General features: G+C 40.8%; 1 protein-coding gene across 1 annotated transcript in view; it reads right to left on the bottom strand.

Annotated features, from left to right (window-relative positions):
- Positions 1-2,476: 2,476 nt before the first annotated feature.
- lrrc75ba (leucine rich repeat containing 75Ba) overlaps positions 2,477-20,327 on the bottom strand; it is a 41,426-nt gene continuing 23,575 nt past the window's right edge. The window contains exon 4 of the mRNA XM_041788037.1: positions 2,477-5,953. Coding sequence (XP_041643971.1) covers positions 5,356-5,953 — 598 coding nt within the window. The 3' untranslated portion in view covers positions 2,477-5,355. The remainder of the gene's footprint in view (positions 5,954-20,327) is intronic.

The raw sequence follows: 20,327 nt of genomic DNA, 5'->3' as shown, positions 1-20,327 counted from the left end.
GACAGCACAGAGCGGCTCAGATGATCCGCTGGCTCAGAAACAAGAACAGCACTCCAACAGCCAATCCCGAACAGCACGGCCTGAGCTGATTGTTTGTTATTGCCCCATTTACAGACTAATCTGCATAAATAAATCCTCCGTTTGTTTCCGTGGGCGGCTGCAGGTTCTGTGCCGCTGACCCAGATGTTCTAATACAACCTATTTTTATTCAGGAGATGTGCAAAATAGAAAGAAAAACCCAGACATCACGGCTCAGTTTGGTTCTTTTATTGGCAGTCAGTGTCCGGCGTGAGACGAGTACACACAGGCTACAAGGAAAAGTTTGACGTTGAGACACAAAAATATAACATCTGAAACAATCAGACAGCGCTCTCTGTCATCCAAACTGCAACGACTCAAATCTAAGCAAGTGTAACCTTTAAATTCTAGTCATAAATAAATATTAACTCTTATTTTAAGCCACATTCACCCAGCAAGTCCAGAATAATATTTTATTTCAAGATATGAATCAGTGTTTCCTTTTTTCTAATCATAAGAAATATAAGGCACCCCCAGCACCCACCTGAACATAAGAGGCCTATTTACTTATTAGGTTCTTGCCAAAAGATCTGAGCATTTGAGATTTTCAAGTATAAAAAGTCGTACATTTTGAAGATTTGTTCTGTACTTTAAAAAGCTTTACATTTACGTGAATCAAAACTTTAAGTTTTGATACTATAAGGTCAACAATAGCTGATTGCTTGGAAAAAAAACAACCAGATGGAGCTGTTTTCCTTGTACCAGTCCTGCAGATGACAGCCTGATCAGATTAGACTTTTTACTGGGACTGATCAATAAGGGAGCACCTGTGGTTTTAGCCCAGAATCATCAGGTTATCATGACTATCTGGAATTAAAGATCCTGTAAAGTGAAATCCAAAGTGTTTGTCTTAACACCAGAGATGTCAAGTAACTAATTACAAATACTTTGTTACCTTACTTAACTAGAAATTTTGGGTAGCTACTTTACTGGAGTAATTATTTTTCAGCCAAATTTTTACTTCTACTCCTCACATTTTCACGCAGTTATCTGTACTTTCTACCCCTTATGTTTTAAAAATAGCCTTGTTACTCCTATTTCATTTCAGCTTGTTTTCACTCTGGCTTGTCATAATTGAAAAAATAAAACACCAAAAAACCCCAAAACCTATCCTGATAAATCGCACCATCCAGATAGAGTGTATTTCATTGTGGTTGGATGAGAAGTATAAACATAATACCATTCTGACACCCTGTTGGTTTGTATGCGATCCATCGCACCTGCACACGACACAAATCACGTCACACTCCAGCAAGGGAATAGCAGACGTATGTAGCCTAGTACGAAGATGTCTGTGGCAGAGACTCAAGAGAACTGGAGCAAAATGTCCCAACCAAGCACCAGTGAGGAGGTTGGTAGTTCACATATATGGCTCTTGAATGTATTTGCATCGTACTAAAATGTATTCATTTTCAATGGGCATAAATGCGGCTGAAACAGGTGCATCCCAAATTTTTCAACATTAACATTTTAATATAACATTATAGTCATTATGGCCTTTAGAAAAATGTTTTTTTTTGGGGAGGTGGGGTAGTGTACTATAGGCGGCCTAAGCTTTTGTCCTTAATGGCATTTTTTCTCCCTTACATTACTTTTACTTTTCTACTTTAAGTAGTTTTGAAACCAGTACTTTTACACTTTTACTTGAGTAAAAAGCTTGAGTTGATACTTCAACTTCTTAAGAAGTCTTTTTAAACCCTAGTATCCCTATACCCTATACTTCTGCCTGAGTAATGAATGTGAACACTTTTGACACCTCTGCTTAACACACTAGATATGTTGGAATATGGTTGCTGTAAACATGTAAAAACACTGAGATATACATGTGACTGAATTATGGATTTAGACTGTTTGAAAGGTTGTCACATGACTTGGTTTAATTTGGGTGGGGGGCATATATGTGGGCTCTTGATATCATGGGCGTAGGGAATGACCCCACCCCTCAAACACTACAATCTTAAATCACAGAGCAGTTCATCTCAGTCCAGTCTGTTGTTAGCTGATGTCACTGCCTTTACTGAAAGTTAACAGTCAGTTAGATGCTCTTTTTCTGTTCATTGTGAGGTAAATTTGTCAAATCTATCAGCCACAGTGGTCTATGGATCATTTAAATCATCATAACAGAGATTTGAGCCAGAAAACGGAGTTTGTCTCTTCTTCTAAGGTCAACAAAAGGTCATGGGATAGGCTAATGGCATGAGTGCTTTCCTCAATTCAGATTGTAGCATTTTTAAATTTGAGAGGATCGTATTTCTCCTGAGTGGGCGTGGCTTCAGCTCATTCAAGACACACCCACACCATTCTGGAGCAGATTTTACTGCCTCATTTTTCATGATTTTGAAGCTTAATTATATAAGCTTAGAAATGTTTTATTTGACTGAAATTTGACCTGGGGGTTCACAACACAGGGACCCTGTAATACAAAGAATCTAAATACAGATTTCTTTTCACTTTACAGGGACTTTAAAAGAGGCATGTCCGTAAGACAGGGCTATCCCATCACTGTTTCAAACTTTTCTTTTTAGCAAAAATTCCTGATCCTCTTTATTTTTGGCCTTTATTGTATAGGACAGTGGATAGAGTTGGAAACAGGGAGAGACACGCAGGGGATGGTGCAACGGGCTGGATTTGAACCCGGTCACCTGCACACATGGCACGCGCCTTAACCACTCAACCACCAGTGCACCTATTTTTTTATCTTTTAAGATAAGCAATCATACATTATGTTTCTTATCATGATTTTGATCAAGCTATGCACATTTTATTTTGACATCAGAGCAGACTGGACCCAGCGCCCCCTCCTGGCTGCTGCTGCTCTGTTGCTGTATCATTCATGTTTTGAGCTGCTTACTCTAGATGGATCATAATTATTCCCTGCCATTGGCTGGATGTTCTGACCCTATAATTCCCACGTCCTCACTCCTGCAAGGTTGTGGCCCCACAAGACATTTCCAAGTTGAAAATGTAGAAAAATCCTTTGTATGTCTCTCTGATATGTTTGTCTGTTGGCAAACATTTTTTCAGGGATGGTTAAGTTACTTCAAGGCCAAGCTGTAAGGTCAGGAGCAGGAACTCTAGGAGTCTCTCCTCTCTTCCAGGGCAGATAGTCTAAATTTACTTGTTTGGGTTAGATAGGAGTCTGTTTGTTCCTGCAGACAAGGTTGTTTCTTTATGGTTTGAGTGTCTGGGAACTTTTTGTAGAAACAGTCTGACCCAAGAACGTCTTAACAGTTGACGTCAGTGGAGTCTCATATTTTGGGTTTATGATGAAGGTTAAGGTTGGTCTAATGGCATAAAAGAGTGAAATATTCTGGGCCTCAAATTGTGTTGATTTCAATGATTCTCCTTGGACAAGCAAACAGCATGATGCAAGCAACCTGTGTGGTCTTCTCATCTGTGTTCAGGTAATTTTTTTTTATCAGACAGAGGCTGCTTAGCTTTACCCAAATCTGAAGCTCACTTATCGTGAACGGGGGAGTCTTGTCAGCAAAAATCAACTCTTTAAGGCATGTTTATGCACTGTCATCTGTGTGAATGGGGGCTTTAGATGCCAAGAATCACTGCATTGTTCCCATACTGCGTGGTCAACTTACTACAAGCATTACAGGCTTTATTTCTGACTCTTATATCTTGAATTAAGATGTTTATCTTAATCTTAATCTTTGTCTTAATCAGATATTTTTACTAGAATTAGACAAATGCACTTGCCTTGATTTGAGTTTTTGCAGAGCAGATTACATATTCATCCCTAAATGTGCCTGCAGTGATTGAATTTAGACTTATGGATCCATTTCCTGTTTTATTGTGTAATCCCATCAGCTGTTTTTTTTGTGTTAACAGCTCAGCAGGAGGTCACTGTGCTCCGTTTCATAGTCATTAGAAACATTATCATAATTACAGAGTCGGACAAAAGACGAAACACCGAAACAATAACACAAATAATTACAGCAGTTATCAGACACGTCACTGGTAGAAACACAGATAACACACAGTTAAACATTTATTATATATCTGGTGGTGCAGTTATGTTGCTTGTAATGAGCCTCCTAACAATCATGAGCCATTTGGTCGTCTTTCACCGTGAAGAGGTATGCATTCAGCTTTAGCTTGGTAAATATCTGTAGTAATAAAGAATGTACACAGAGTATATGCTATTGAGAAACTCATATATGAAAGAGATAGTCCCCTTAAAGTGCTCTGCAGTGTATCGGTCAGTCTAACTCCATCATTATGTGCTACAGTAGACAGACTTAACCTATAATAACAGTCATGGCTGTCTCATAACAAACACAGGGCCACTGAAGAACATCAATAAATGGAAAAGACGACATTTACAGAGACGAACGGCAGTAGGACGGGCAGTTTGAAGGTGCTCGCATTGGAAACAGTTAGCTGCGGAGTCTTAAATAAACAGTGGACAACAACAGCTCAGAAATGACAAAGAGGTGAATATCAGCTTTTAGGCAAGTACAAAAACAATCTATCCATTGTAGCGTCCTACCTGTTGTCTTCTAAGATTGCTTTGTTCACCTAAAGTGCACAAAAATAGCCCGTGGAAACACAACAGAGCCGTGTTTTGTGTCCTCATTTACATCGACACAGGGGCAGCGTGGGTATTCACAAGTGGACATTTGGAAAGGGGGGGAAAACGCAAAAAGTCTTGACTTAGCAGTTTTGCTGGCGTCACGTGACGGGTCGTCGGCTGTATAGTCTGTTGAACTTGTGTCATAGCTTTTGTTGAGAGATTAACAGAGAACACACAATGTGGAGTTAGGCCCTGCCTGCCAGAGATAGTCTGAGTCCTGGTAGAGAACCCACGGGGAGCCTCTGTTTCCAAATAACTCCACTTCAGCCACTGCCGGGATGTCTCTCCTCCATCCAACCAAGTGATAGAAATCTCCTCGGGATTGGCTCTTCAGCTGCCGTTGTAGAGTGAGAGATAGAGGGGAAGAGAAGGAGAAAGAGAGAGAGCACTGTTTTTTTTAACTCTTCTGGACTCCCTCCAATGAAACCACATCTCGTTCCCAAGAGCACCATCCACCAACACGGTAAGTGGTCACTTCACTCTCATCTTGTGTGGGTCAATTCAGAGATGGTTAGGATTAGCTTGGTAGCTGTGTCGGGACGACAAGTTCACAATGTGGGCAATGGTCTCCTCCGTGCCTTGAAGGGTGACCGGGCTCGTGGTGTGAGGGCGAAAGGGCGAAGGACATATCAGAGTGCTGTGGTAGGACGTTTCAACCACAGTGTAAAGGGCGTCAGAGACACACTACTCCATCACCTCTCACAGTAGTGGAGGGTGAAGTCTTTGGAGAGCTGCTTCTCCCCCAGAGCCCACGGCTCCAGCTCGAACCTGTCGTCCTCCTCGTCCTCTGCTTCTTCCTCCTCCTCCTCTTCCTCTTCGTAGTGGCTGGGCTCCTCGATGGAAGTCTCCAGGTGGTAGCAGTAGGGCTGACCCTCTGTGTACTCGTAGATTGTTGGTAAGCTGCTCTTCAGGCTGCAGCGCCGACGCAATGCAACCAGAAGCGGCTGAGGCATGGTGAAGATGTCCACGTTGTTGCCCAGGTCGATCCAGGCCAGGCTGGAGAACATCTTGGGGTCTTTGAGCATCTCGGTTAGGTCTTTGAGGATACCCAGGGTGAGGCGGTTGCCGTTGAGAGCCAAGGTGCTGAGTTTGGGCATTGTGGCGAGGAGAGGCAGGAGAATTCTCAGGTTGTCATCGTGGAGCTCGGTGAAGCTGATGTCCACTGCAACCACGCTGTCTCTGTTGTTCTGGAGGTAGAAGGCAACCTGACGGACATCACGGGTGGACAGGGGGATGCCAGATAAGTCCACCGAGTCACTGGACAGCTTCTTTTGTAGGGTTGTCTTGAGACTGGAAAGAAAAATAAAGAAAGATATAATTTAGATGTGAAAATACACAAAAAGGTCACATTTTCACTGGAGATTTACAGGATGATTCCTTGGCATTGCATGGTTTTATGTTTTGTATCCTATCATTTAAAACAAGCACAGATTTTTGTCTCTACTGTTGGCCCACTTCATCAAACCAACACAACAAATCAACTATTGAACGAGTCAAACAGCTCCATTGGTACTGAGCCAAGGGAACCTATTTTAATTGAGCTGCATTGACCAATGCTGGGTCACTTTTCCTCTGCATGTTTTTCAGCATGCACAAAGCACTCGGTGACTGGGCCTGCACAGAGCGGAAGGCTGACACAGAGACTCCAGCACGGGGATTTACTCGTGCAAACAGAAGAGCCAAAACATCCGAACGAGCCAGCGGCTTGAGCTTACAGCTCTGACGGCCAGCGGCACAGAGCTCCTTACAGCTCAGCCCCTGAATGTTTCAGTGCTTAAAAGATAATCTATGAAGGGGTTTTAGAAAAAAAGATTAAACTTAAATAAAAGGAGAGACTTGGCAACTTTATTTTTAGGACAGGAAAGGAAGGAGATTACTTTTAGGAATGCTTTGCTACCAAAAAGTGATGCTTTCTGTCACGCAGGCGGGTCAATAGAGAGGTTGTCAGTACTTGGAGCCTTAATCTATAAATGTGGTTTAGGTTTTGGTGGCTTCTCAGGGCCATTAGCTATATGAAGGGCAAATGCATTGGGATGTAAGGGCATATCTTTTATGTTAGGACAGTGTCAGTGTGGCCTGACTGCAAAGGATGCAAGCAAGCATCAGCAACAAAAAAAAATCAGCTTGATTACATTCATTCCAATGGTAGTATCATGGCAGCCAGTGAGTGACTGAGCACAAGGAGGGCTAATCTTTTCTCCACTGGTTTCAATCTCCATTCCAGTTCATCCCAAATTTGCTTGATGGGGTTTAAGTCAGGGCTCTGTGTGGGCCAGTCAAGTTCATCCACACTGAACTCATCAAACCATGTATTTACTGTCCTTGCTTTGTGCACTGTTGCACAGTCTAGTTGGAATAAAAAACATACTTCCCTAAACTGCTGCAAAGCATTGCATTGTCCAAAATGTGTTGGTACGGTGAAGCATTAAGATTGACCTTCACTGGAGATAAGGGGCCTAGCCCAGACCCTGAAAAGCAGCCCCATACCATTATCCCTCCTCCGCCAAACTTCACAGTTGGCACAATGCAGTCAGACAAGAAATGTTCTCCAGCATCCACCAAACCCAGGCTCAGCCATCTGACTGCCAAACAGAGAAGCGTGCTTTATCACTCCACCGAACACGTTTCCACTGCTCCACAGTCCAGTGTCAGTGTGTTTTAAACCACTCCATCCAACACTTAGCATTGGACTTAGCATTGGAGACGCTTGGCCATGGAAACCCATTCCATGTGAGCTCCCATTACACAGTTTTTGTGCTAACATTAATGCCAGCAGAAGTGTAAAACTCTTCAGCTATGGAATCAGCAGAGCATTGGCAACTTAAGCACCATGTGCCTGAAGGCTCGGTTATGCTTTCCGCGAGGACGGCCACGCCACAAAAACTGATGTGGAAACATGATGCGGAAGTGTCTGCTAGCTCCGGCTTCCTCTTATCAGCAAACTGATATTTTCCCAAAAGCTAGGGGGCAGTGTTTTCAAGAATGATGTCTGTCGCGTGTTTAATGCCATTTTGTCCACGTCTGTTAACATTTCGAGGATGTGCGTGGCCAGACAAAAATTGGTCGCACAGGGCCCCCGCGAAGGGGTGTGTCTTAATATTTGACATCACGTTCGACATGCAGACACTCACGACCTTGCAGATGCGTCAAGCATAAAACAGGCTGTAGGAGTTGTTGACCCTGCTCTGTGATTTTACGTCGTCTTCTGCTTAGTGGCTGAGTTGCTGTTATTCCTCAAAACTTCTACTTTCTAATAATATCACTTACAGCTGACTGTGGAATATCCAGCAGGGATGAAACTTCACAAACTGTCTCCTTGCTAAGGCACTCACAACAGTACCACACTTGAAGTCACTGAGCTCTTCAGAACGATCCATTTTATATCACAAATATTTGCAAATAGAGACTGCATGGCTAGGTGATTGATTTTATATGCCTGTGGTAACAGGTCTGATTGAAACACCTTCACATAATAAAGAACAGGTGTGGCCAAATACTTTTGTCCATATAGTGTATACATGATTTGATGTTTGTCACATAGTTGCTAGAATAACTGGCGCAGTGGTTACTGGTGTAAGTCAGTAAAAAGCCCCAGACTGACTCATATAAACACAGGATGGGACATTGTAATGAAGCCTGAGCAGTGCACCTAAATACATGCTTGTAGCTGGTGGCCCCTATTTTCGCATACCCAGGAATCACCTTTAAAATGTCTTAGCATTGGTAAAAACCTCTCCACTTTCTCATCCAGAGTATTTTTTTTAAAACAGCCTGGAGAAGTTAAAGAGAGAAGAAACCGGTCTTGTAGCTCCATTGCTCTGAATATTGAATCTAACTTTTCTTCTTTGTGTGTTTTACTGTGCCTGCTTCTTCCTCTTTTTCATTATTTGTTTAATAGTTGTTAGCACACTATTCAGGTGTTCCTGCCACCTTGATTGGTGGGTAAATACTGCCATGTGTGACTGCAGACTCTATTCAGATGTATTCATCATATGACTTATGTGCCCCAAAGCCATGATCTCTTAGGATGGATACAAATGTTGTTACTTCCCTTATGGCTTGTATTTAATGGCTAAGATGGCTGCTTTCTAGTTTGACTTGGTTATTTTGTTTGTGCATTCTAAAAGGCAGCCTAGTTGTCATATGTTAATACTTCTATACTTTTCAAAAAGAGATGTTTTCATATGACATTCTGTTATTTTATAGCTAATGAATCAAAACTTAAAGTCCCTGTAAAATGAAAACGAATCTGTATTTAGGTTTACTCTATGACAGGTCAATGTGTATTGAACCCCTAAATCAAATTTCAGTCAACTAAAACATCTCTAAGTTTATGAAATTAAGCTTCAAAAACATGAAAAATAAGGCAGTAAACTCTGCTCCAGGATGGTAGGGGCGTGTCTGTTGAATGAGCTGAAGCCACGCCCACTCAGGAGAAATGCGATCCTCTCAGATTTAAAAAATGTTACAGTCTGACTGATGACCTTAAGAGCAGAGTGCAGCATTTAACTGACTGCTAACTTTCAATAAAGGCAGTGACATCATCTAACAACAGACTGTACTGAGATGAACTGCTCTGTGATTTGGTAATGTAGTGCTAGAGGGGCGGGGTCATTCTCCACTGTCAGCTCGTGACATCAGAAGCCCACACATTGGCCCCGCCCACATGAAACCAAGCCAGGAAAGAGGTGAAAAACTTCCTAACAATCCAAATCCAGAATTCAGTCACATATAGATCTCAGTGTTTTCACATGTTTACAGCAACCATATTCCAACATATCTGGTGTGTTAAGACAAGAACTTTGGATTTGACTTTACAGGGTCTTTAAATGCTTATAACAGTGGTGCATAGGAGAGGAATGAATGCATTCAAAAGTGGAATCAAATTTTTGCTACTCAAATACTGCCAATGTGTTTGTGCAGTATAGAAAGCTGCAGGATTTAACTAGCAACTTTTCATGACTGATAACAAAAAGTCACTACAGGGTAAAATCTGAAAAGTCTTGTATCAGGACAAACCAACAAGGTAAACTGGCTTGATTAAATGTGCAAGTCCTTGAAGTACTTGAGGAAAGTTTTTCAGTCAATGGGTAATGAGTGTTTTGTCTATTTTGCATCTAACCTTTGAAAAACATGACGCTCCTCATGACAGCATGTTATATAGCTAAGATTCAAGGCTGACTCTAAGCACATATGATACTTTTATGAGGCCTAAGCTGTTGCTTTAGAGCTGAGAATAATTTTGAATTATTTATACCCTTTGCCCTTTTGTTCCCCGTCACTCTTATTTATCGGTGTGCTTTCTCCTCCTGGAGGGTGCGGTGTGTTTAGCTTGAGCTGTTGCTGAAGTGGCCTGTAGCGCTGATTCAGCGTCAGGGTGAATTATAACATCCTCGGGCTCACAGTGACTTACTGTGACATGCACTGCACAACCTGTCGCTGCTGATGCTTGAGAGTGTGTTTTTTATTTGAAAATAAAAATGGATGACCCCTGAGCAGCTTCGTTTTAGAGGCAGGTGTTGGTTTGACGAGCAGACACTTCACGCATTCGATTAGAGTGCTTATATTACTTGCAAAACACAGAAATTGTTGAAGACTCAAAACAGTCTCATGCAGTGGAGCTAGAAGGGATTTAAATCAGCCTTTGAGCACAAAATCTTAGACATGAGGACGACGTCAAGGGCTGCTGTATCTCTGTCTGCTCTTTATTGTCTGTCCCTCGCAGCCTTTCAGATGACACAAAGCTCATCTCCTCCAGAGGCACAAAAGTCCTAATGGCTGCAGTCTTGTAGAGTCTCCCTGCAGGTGTGAATAGGTTTTGATCACACAATCACTTCTTTTCTGTCCTTTCAGACTGTCTCATCCTTTTGAGCTCAGCCTGCATGAAAAAAGGATATCTGAGGCGTCCTCTCTGAGAGCCTCTTTCATCCTTCCTCCAGATAAAACTCATGCCAGAGAACGAGGCTGACTCTCAGTACGCTTAAATGTCTAGCAAAGTCTGATGTGGTTACAGCTTGTTCAGGCAATTAAACTGGACTGTTTTCTATGTTCAAAGATACATGCACACTGATTAACTGATGGGAACATGTCTGAGTGGACCCTCTTCTGGCTGATGCTGCTAACAAAACATCAGCAGGAAACCGGTTGAATGTAAATGATGAAACCATGGACAACCTTACAGCTCTGTGCATTTTCATTCCTCTGAATGAGACAAATGTTCCACCTTTAGCTTACAGTTTTGATGGAGGGCAGAGGATGGTATGACTCCTGCTTTGCTCAGCATTTATGCTTTACACCTTCTGAGTCAAAGTCCATCATGGAGCCTGCAGACCATGTTCAGAACAGTGCGGCCCAATTGATCAGTGTACATGCAAGAGAAAATCAATCTCCAGCTGCATCCAGTAGAGTTACATCCAGTGATGTAACTCTGATGGTGGTAATCTGTGTAAGAATGACTGGATCATTAAAATGCATGCAAAAATGTTGGTCCAGCTGACATTATGCTAAACCAAATTCCTTGAAGTCATACCTGTGTAGATAGGCACATGGAGATGGATTTTCTCTTGCATGTACACACATGCTAGGTGTTCTGCACATGCTCTGCAGTGCCAGGCTTTGACCCGCATTGAAAAGCCTGAGTTTATCATGTCTACAAAGGCACCATTTCAGAATAGGTTTAGTGTGGTTAAATCAAGGTTGTTATAGTTAACTAAAACTAACTAAATAAATAAAACTAAAATTCAAAAATCATTTTAGTTAACTGAAACTAAATAAAAACTAAGCTTACCAAAACACAACAACAAAAACTAACTAAAACTGTATAGCGGGCTTACAAAACTAACTAAAATAAAACAAAAATTGATACAAGATATCCTAAGTTTTAGTCTTTAGTCTTGGATAAGACGTCACACAGTGGTAGTTTTATGTCTGGAGTCGTATTCAAACATCATCATTAAGTAAATAAAATGATAAGTGAAGAGTAGCCTGTTTTAATATGTGTTAAAAAAATGTATGACGCTCACTCAGCCCCAACATCTATCCGTAAAAAACTAAAACTAATAAAAACTAAACTAAAACGAAGCATTTTTGCAAAAAAACAAACAAATAAAAAACTAAACTAAACTAACAAACCAGCCATCAAAACTAATAAAAAACTAAACTGAAACTGAACACAGAAAGTGAAAACGAAATAGAAATAAAAACTAATGAAAAATCCAAAACTATTATAACCTTGGGTTAAATCATAATGTAAATCTATATCTGTGGGATAGTCTATTCATCATTAAATTGTCATCACTTGCTGAAATATGAATCCTACGTAAGATGAAGCACTTTGGTAAGAAAACCTGCATTTTCATTCTATAAAGTATCCTGGATTATGCCTGATGTTTGTGACAAAAGAAACAGCATGAAAAAAGATTTTCATCTCAGGAAGTCACAGACCTACATTCATCTCTCCACAATGGCGCCTACTTATGACAATTGCTATAAATTTCAGCCCAGGTAACCTGGGCCCTGGGACCCCTAAGTTGGAGCATCATACCAAAGTTGCCTTTTTCTACTGTGAGATGGATTGGATTTAGTAACACATAGAGCAGGAGTCATCAACTGTTATGCTGTGAAAAAAAGTATTTCTCCTCTTCCTGATTTCTTACTTTCATACTTGTCAAACTAAAATGTTTTAGATCATCAAAAAATAACATTAGGCAAAGATAACCTGAGGAAATACAAACAGAATTTTTTAAACAATTATTTTATTTATTTAGGGAAAAAAGCCATCCAAACCTACCTGTGGCTCCCTAAACCTGATAACTGATTGTTCCATTCTTGCACCAAAAACTGCAAGAAAGCATTTGTGATAACTGTCAATGAGTCTTTCGCATCACTGTGGAGGAATTTTGGCCCACTCTTCCTTGCAGAATTGTTTTAATTCAGCATCACTTGGGGGTTTTCCAGCATGAACGGCCTGTTTAAGGTCATGCCACAGCATCTCAATCTGATTTAAGTCCAGACTTTGACTTGGCCACTCCAAAACCTTCATTCGGTTTATTTTCAAAGCCATTCAGAGGCGGACTCCCTGGTGTATTAAGGATCATTGTCCTGCTGCATAACCTAAGTGTGCTTGGACATGATGTCACAAACTGCTGCTGGGAGGACACACTTCCACCACCATGTTTGACTGTTGGTATGATGCTTAAAAACTGCTGATTTAATCAGGACTGCACTGATTAGTATGTGTTTATCTTGCATCATATTTACTAATACTCTCTAATACATACATTTATATTACAAAGAATCAAATGCTAAGTTTTTCCTGATAAATCTGAATAATTTTTGGGGTTGATTTAATAGCTGTAGGGATTTGAAAACAAACAATACCCTAAAAATCATGACATCCTATTTTCTTCTCACATTTTCTGAACAGCAATAGTCTTTTGGGGGCTGGATGGGAACTTTTGGGGAGTCTGATACAGGCCTCAGGCCTCCCGCTGATGACCACCGGTATGCAGTGTGTACAAGCTTTCACATTTTTCATGTTTTTAGCGAGGTCAACATGAAGGTGGTCCATAGCTGAAAGAGGAATGTCACTATCTGGCGTTTAGGAGTGGGACGAGTCTTATATAGTATAAAAGGACAGAAGTGAAAATAAACATCCTAATCCAACTAGTAGCAATTTACTGAGGACCACACTATCTGAGACCAAGACCAAGACTTTTAGGGGTCGAGACCGAGTCAAGACCAAGACAAGCCAAGACCGAGACAAGCCAAGACCATAAAAATCCATTTAAAAAACCATGCCAAGGTTGAACAGTTAAAGAGCATTCGCTCTTAAACTTTAGTTTTTTTTTTGACAGATAAAAACAAGGTGTCTTCAACTATTTTAAAGCAAAACACGCAAAAATCTCAAATCTTAGTGAATTTGTTCAAAAACTTCTTGCAAAAAATTCTTGTATGTATTTAAAAGCCACTGAAAAGTCTGGAATTATTTTAAATATCTGAAAATGAGATGTTTATCTAGATTTGTCAGGTAAATGTGGCCTACAGTAAGTGTTCAGAGGTATTTCTGACTAGAAATAAGATGTCTGAGTTTTTGCTGGTGTAGCTATTTGTTGTTTTAGTGAGTGCTTTTCCTTATTATCACATTAATGAAGTCGAGGAATAGCAGAAAATCCAGAGTCCGGCCAGTCTGAGACCGAGATAAGACCAAGACATTCAAAATGTGGTCTTGAGACCAGTCTCAAGACCAAGACGATTCTTGAGTACTACAACACTACCAAGTATAATACTAGGTTGACTTTCCTGTGCACTCAAGCATCCTGGCTGTCTATGTGTGTCAGTCCTACTTTTGATTTAGCAGCATTTTAGATAGACTAACATGTTTACATGTATTTTCAAAGTCCAGTTTTAGTCAAACTGATGCAACTTTTCCTGTTTGGATGTAAACTACTAACAGATAAGCTCTCCTAACTTTCTTTTTTGCATCTAAGATCACAAACAGCATGATTCAGCCTCGAAGACTAAGCAAATTTATGAGCATTTAAACATGATTAAAAATGATACCATCTTGAGGGTGGTGCTCTTTAATATAAATCTTTAATATGCCGCTGAAGAGATTTCAAAAGAGCAGACAGACACTACTTTTTCTCTTGGTTTAATACAACAGAAACTGCAGCAGCGTTTTATTAATAGTGGATGCATTACATGCACAATCGTGTAAGCTAATGAATAAACACAACATAATTTAGAAGTAATCTTAATTAAATTGCATAATGAAGCTGAAATGACAACATAAACACAAAGGATCCAGGTTGTGATTTATCTCCATGTGTGGCTCATCAGCCTCTGTAGGGGATTTTACATAATGAAGAAGCCTTTATTTTAAGCTGGTGTTCATCTTCGAGATACGTTCACCGATCACTTTATTAGGTATACCTATTCACACCTATACCTACTGGAGGAGAATGATCAAACTGGTTCAGGCTGATAGAAAGGCTGCAAAACTCAAATATCCACTTGTTAAAACTGATGTGTGCATCAGTGGATCTCAACTGGTCTGGCCTCAGGACCCACCAGTCGGTCTAATGACAGAGCATGACCCAAGTTTCCAAAAAAATTTCAACAACGCATGTTTAGTGAACTGCATATGTTGCAGTTTGGAGCATGATTAGACCAAAACACCTGATATGAAAAAGAAAATGGACAAAACTGACAAATTTATACCCTCTTTCCCCATCATTATGTGTACATTTTTGCCAATTTTCCAGAGATCTTGTGAAAATTCCTTCATTATCATGGGAAAAGTAGCCACTTATAGCAGCAAAAGGAGATGAATTAGTTGAAATATTGATCAAACATTTAAATTTACCCAATTCCACAGTACAACAGGGTGAAATCAAAGGTGTCAAAGCATGTCCAATAGGGACTTCAGGACTTTTGCCATCATTTTTTTTTCAGACACCTGGTCGAGACCAAGGTTATAATAGTTTTGGATTTTTTATTAGCTCTAATTTCTATTTAGTTTTTGCCTTATGTCTTACATTTCAGTTTAGTTTTGATTAGCTCTTACCGCTGGTTTGTTAGTTTAGTTTAGTTTTTATTTTGCAAAAATGCTGTCTTTTAGTTTAGTTTTCATTAGTTTCAGTGTTCGTTTTAGTTTTTTCGGCAATGTGGGATACCTGTCTGGGGCAAAACCTAAAATGGCTCTTTACTTTTCACTGTAATTATTCAACTTTAATGCTTGTATACTACTCAAGACCTAAAATTACCATTGTGTGAAGTTATCTTCAACCAAATCAGGACATTTTACTCTCTCCAGGCTTGGTGTTAATGTCAGTCACTTTGCTGGTGTCAAAGACTAAAACTAAGGAGATTTTGTCCTGATTCTAGTTCATTTTAGTTATTTTGTAGGCAGACAAAACAGTTTTAGTTCAAGTTTCAGTTTACTAAAAGGATTTTTAAATTTTAGTTTCAGTTATTTGGTTAGTTTTAGTTAACTATCATAACCTTGGTCAAGACCCACTGGAAACTGCTCCACGACCTTTTGTTGGGTCCCGACCCACCAGCCAGCAACCGCTGAACACTATAATAACTATAATCATGATCAGTATCAATTCGGTGAAAAGGTCTGGGTCTGCCCTTCTCTTCTCTTCACCCTCCAGAACTCCCACATTCTTCGACCATCTTTCTTTATTGATTACTTTTGTTCACAATCATTCAGTTACCTTTTTCATGTCTGAAAACACAGTTATCATCTTAATACATCACTCATGGTCAGAGCTTTGCACCTCTCTAGTGACATTTCTTCCAGTCAGTACCAGCTGACTGGTAATACTGGTTTCAAATTTGAGATCCAGATGTCTGAATCACTTATCGATTGATTCCAAGGCTGAGTCGGTTATCTTCTCTCACACATATGTGGATTCCTCCCCCATGATCCCCAGCTTAGCGAAGGGCTTCATTTGGTGCTGATAGGAAATGAGGTCATGTCTCTGAATTTTAATTGGCCAAAAAAGTACAGAGGATTATATGTTAAGTGCTCTGTGTGAGAATATATTGATCCTCCTCGAAGTGTGGAGTGTGGAAATGAAGCGTTCACATCCCATCAGTACTCAGAAAACATTTAAAGAATAAAACTTATGATAAACTGCTGAAAGTTGGGGAGTTTTTACCAATAAGCCTTCAAGCTGCAACATCAGCTGTATTAAACCATGGAGATGGAGGACTGTTGGCTGAAAATACAGTGTCTACACAATGTATTCATCCCCATGTATGTTTAACTATTTTAATGTTTTTTAATTAGGCTTTTTTGAAAAAAAAAAAAAAAAAAAAAAAAGAACCCAAACAAACAAATTAAAAAACACCTTCGTGTTCGAATAAACACAGATTTCTAAAAAATAATGTCAGTTAGATAAAAATATGTAGTTTAGAATAAGTGACTGCATTTAGTCAGTATTTAGTAGATGCATGTTTGGCAGCAATCTCAACACTGAGTCTGTGTGGATAGGTCTCAATCTGGCTTGCACATCCAGAAACTGCAATTTTACTCTGTTCTTCTTTGCAAAACTGCTCAAGCTCTGTCAGATTGCTTGGGAATCAGGAGTGAACAGTCCATCACCGTCTTTAGCAGTAGTGCTAACTGCAGGTTGATCACCTTCAGGCTTGCAGGGACACATTCCTCTGTCCTGGTTTCAGTCCCAAACTCTGATGTAACTCCAGTCCTATTATGCTGTGGTGGATTCATCCAAGCACTCAGGTACCACTCAGGCTCCAGCAGACAGGGACAGAATGTTCTCAGCCTCACTAGCATCTTCACAATCAAAATGGAGTTTCTGGCAGCTTCTTGAAGCTGGCATGGCATGGCACATGTCGGCACACAGATGCCCTCACTCCTTGAGCAGCAATAGTAACTGCAGGTTGATTACCTTCAGGCTTGCAGGTGCACATCCTCTTTGTCTTGGTTTCAGTCCCAAACATTGATGTTACTCCAGTCCACCAGCTCCTTAATAATGAAAGCACTACACAATGTTTAGAAATATGGATTCATCAAATGTTTTCTGAAGAAGACTGCTACTTAACGAAGACTTCATCAAAGGAGAAACACAAGGAGAGTTCAGACAAAGGACTTACCAAGAGTCACTAATCAAAATGACACTGACAGAACTAGCTGCACACAAACAAAAGACACTCAAACAACCTTACCTCATAACAAATTAACTTCAATAATAACCGGGTATCCTTTAAGGAATCGATCCCGGACGAGCCCCCATTATGTTACTACTCTTTCCCAACGAGCTGGGTCATAACATATGGGGAAATAAATTTCCCCCCAAGCCGTAGTTCTCTTGCAGAATGAATAACATTGTCCTCTGGAATTTTCTCTTTTTTTTTTTGCCAAATTCATTTTACCCTCTACCTTAACAAGCCTTCCTAGGCCAGCTGCACCCCCACAGCACGATGCTGCCAACCCCGTGATTCACAGTGGGGATGGTGTGTTTGAGGTCATGTACAATGTTTGGAGTCAGCCAAACATAGAGTCCTGTCTGATGGCCAAAAAGCTATATTTTGGTCTTACAAAACCAAAGAACTTTCTCCCAGTTGAACATGGAGTCTCCCTCATGCTTTTTGGTGAACTGTGGTATTTAATATGAATTGTCTTGATCAGTAGCTTTCTCTCTGCCACTCTCCCATAAAGCTTTGACTGGTGAAGAACCCGGCCAACAGTTGTTGTTTGCAGAGTCTCTCCCATCTCAGCTGCTGAAAGTTGTAACTCCTTCAGAGTAGTCATAGGTGTCTTGTCTGCCTCTTTTCAATAACTTTTTCTCTGAGTCGCACGGAGTGTTCTTTTGTCTCCATGGTGTAATGGTAGCCAGGAATACTGATTAACCAGAGACTGGACCTTCCACACACAGGTGTCTTTATGCTATAATCACTTGAGACACATTCACTGCACTCAGGTGAACTGTGAAACTACTAGCACCAACTGGCCAGACCTCTGCTGAATTGGGTCAGTCAATTTAAAGCGGGTGAATATTTATGCAGCCCCTTATTCTACCTTACATACTTTTATTTATTGACATTACACTTTTCCATGGGAGAGCGGGGCCTCCAAAAGGCCAGGAGCCCATGGGCCTAAATTTATATTATAGCCAGGCCTACACTGTACTATTTTTATCTGATCCAGCCATGAATTTAAAGTTGCATGTCTCGCTCTAAAGTCTGGCTGACTTTCAGTCAACTTGGGCGTCATTTGTCATGCTGTATACAGGGGCATACAACGGCCGATCATGACCTGACGAGCTGCTCCTGACTGGTCGAATGGATTTCTGACATGTTTGATATTTTGGTCGTGCGACTCCAAACACTCCCACAGTGAGAGCAGAAACGGGAGCAGAATCTACAACTCTGGGGGGGTCTGTCCTTTGTAAACTGTCAGACAGTGTTTTAAATTACCATGACAATAGCTGGAATGACTTTCTGATGCACCCCTGCTATGATAAATGAAATAAGTGAGCAGGAAATATTCCCACTCCTACCTGCAGCTGACACGGAGACGATGCTGTTTGTGTGTGTGGGATAGAGAGAGAAAGCGGGAGATAGAGAGAGGGAGAAAATGACTGGAAACACCTCACCCTCAGTGTGTGAGACGTTTTAAAAAGGAAACTGTCACAGTCTGTCCAAACTTCACTCGTACAGTGTGAGCACCAAGGTCGGGCACGACCACTGGACCGTATAGTGTAAGCACATAAATCGTGCACAATGGTCCTGCATTGTAAGCGATGCAGACGCATAGTATGAGTTGACATTCTGTCAGGACTGTCGTATGGTCGGCTTAAATATGCACAGAGTATACCCAGCTGAAGTTGCCTATGGTGGCAAGTTCTTTCCCATCAGGGGATCGTTCCATGAGTGTGTGAAAGCTATGAATAGATGATTGGAAAAACGATGTCTGGTCTGAGTCAGGATTTCTGCTGTGACATTTGAACGGTTGTGAATTTGGTCTAAAAAAAGTAAGTCAAACAAGACCACCAACAGCCATGATGGCTTCAAGGTCACTTTAATCACACTCCTCCTCCACGCTGATGCTTGGTTTGAACTTCAGCAGATCATCTTGACCATGTCTGTATGCCTAAATGCACTGGCTGCTGTCATGTGATTGGCTGATTTGGTATTTGCTCCAATGAGCAGGTGAGCAGGTGTACCTAAGAAAGTGATAGATATTAATTTAGATTGAGGTAACATGTTTTAAAAACTAAGGAAGATAAACTTTTGGAAGCACATCTTAGCAGGAGAGTGGATAATAAGAGCTGTCATAAAAATCCCATTCTGTTTGAACATTAACTAACCCTTTTCCAGGAGTCCATTTGCTCATTGCTCTCCCCCGGGCTGTTATTGCATCGCTCCGCGGTTTAAATTTTTGCAGAGTCATTGACGCTGAAGCTTTGCTCTATTATTCATCTCAGGCCTCTCATGGCTCAAGCCAAACTGCACAGGAGAGACACGAGATGGGACATCTAATCTCATCTGCCTCCTGACATTTCACTTCTATTTTCAACTCATTTTCTGCTGCAATATTATATTTCTGATACGTGGAGAGAAACAACACATGCATACACATAAACCACAGCTGTGTGGTGCAGGGACTCTAATCTCACAGATCGCAGCCACATTAATGAACACATGAAGGAAGAAAGCCCCCGTCTCTTTTCATTTGGAGGAGAAAAACGTGACCACAGGAGCCGGCGTGACCATTTTGACCTTATTTTGCAAACTTTATCTTATCCTTCATTGACCTGGAGTAGGTTTGAGTGTTCAGTAAAAAGACTGACGGCCCCCTGAGGAAGCTTTAATGCGATTTCACGCTACACGGCACAATATTATGCTAGGCAGTAAATTTAAGGACAGCTGAAAAATCTAACATTTTATGATGTATTTGAAGGAGACGATATGTGGAAGGTAAAAAGGCAGTGGTCACTAAACGTTAGTGTTCTGAGCGTCCCAGTGACAAAGGAACACGCTAGTTAAGAGGTGAAATAAAGCCGAGGGAACAGGAACACGGTGGTGTGAAAACTGAAGAGAATAAAGGTCACGTACGTGTTGACAGTTTTTACCCTGACATGATTTTATCCCTCAGGTACAGCAGGAACACTGGCTCACTTCCTCAAGC

Source organism: Cheilinus undulatus, linkage group 5 (assembly GCF_018320785.1).
Source record: "Cheilinus undulatus linkage group 5, ASM1832078v1, whole genome shotgun sequence".
Taxonomy (NCBI): domain Eukaryota; kingdom Metazoa; phylum Chordata; class Actinopteri; order Labriformes; family Labridae; genus Cheilinus; species Cheilinus undulatus.
Note: the sequence above shows the minus strand (reverse complement) of the source record. Positions and strands in the feature narration are given on the sequence as shown.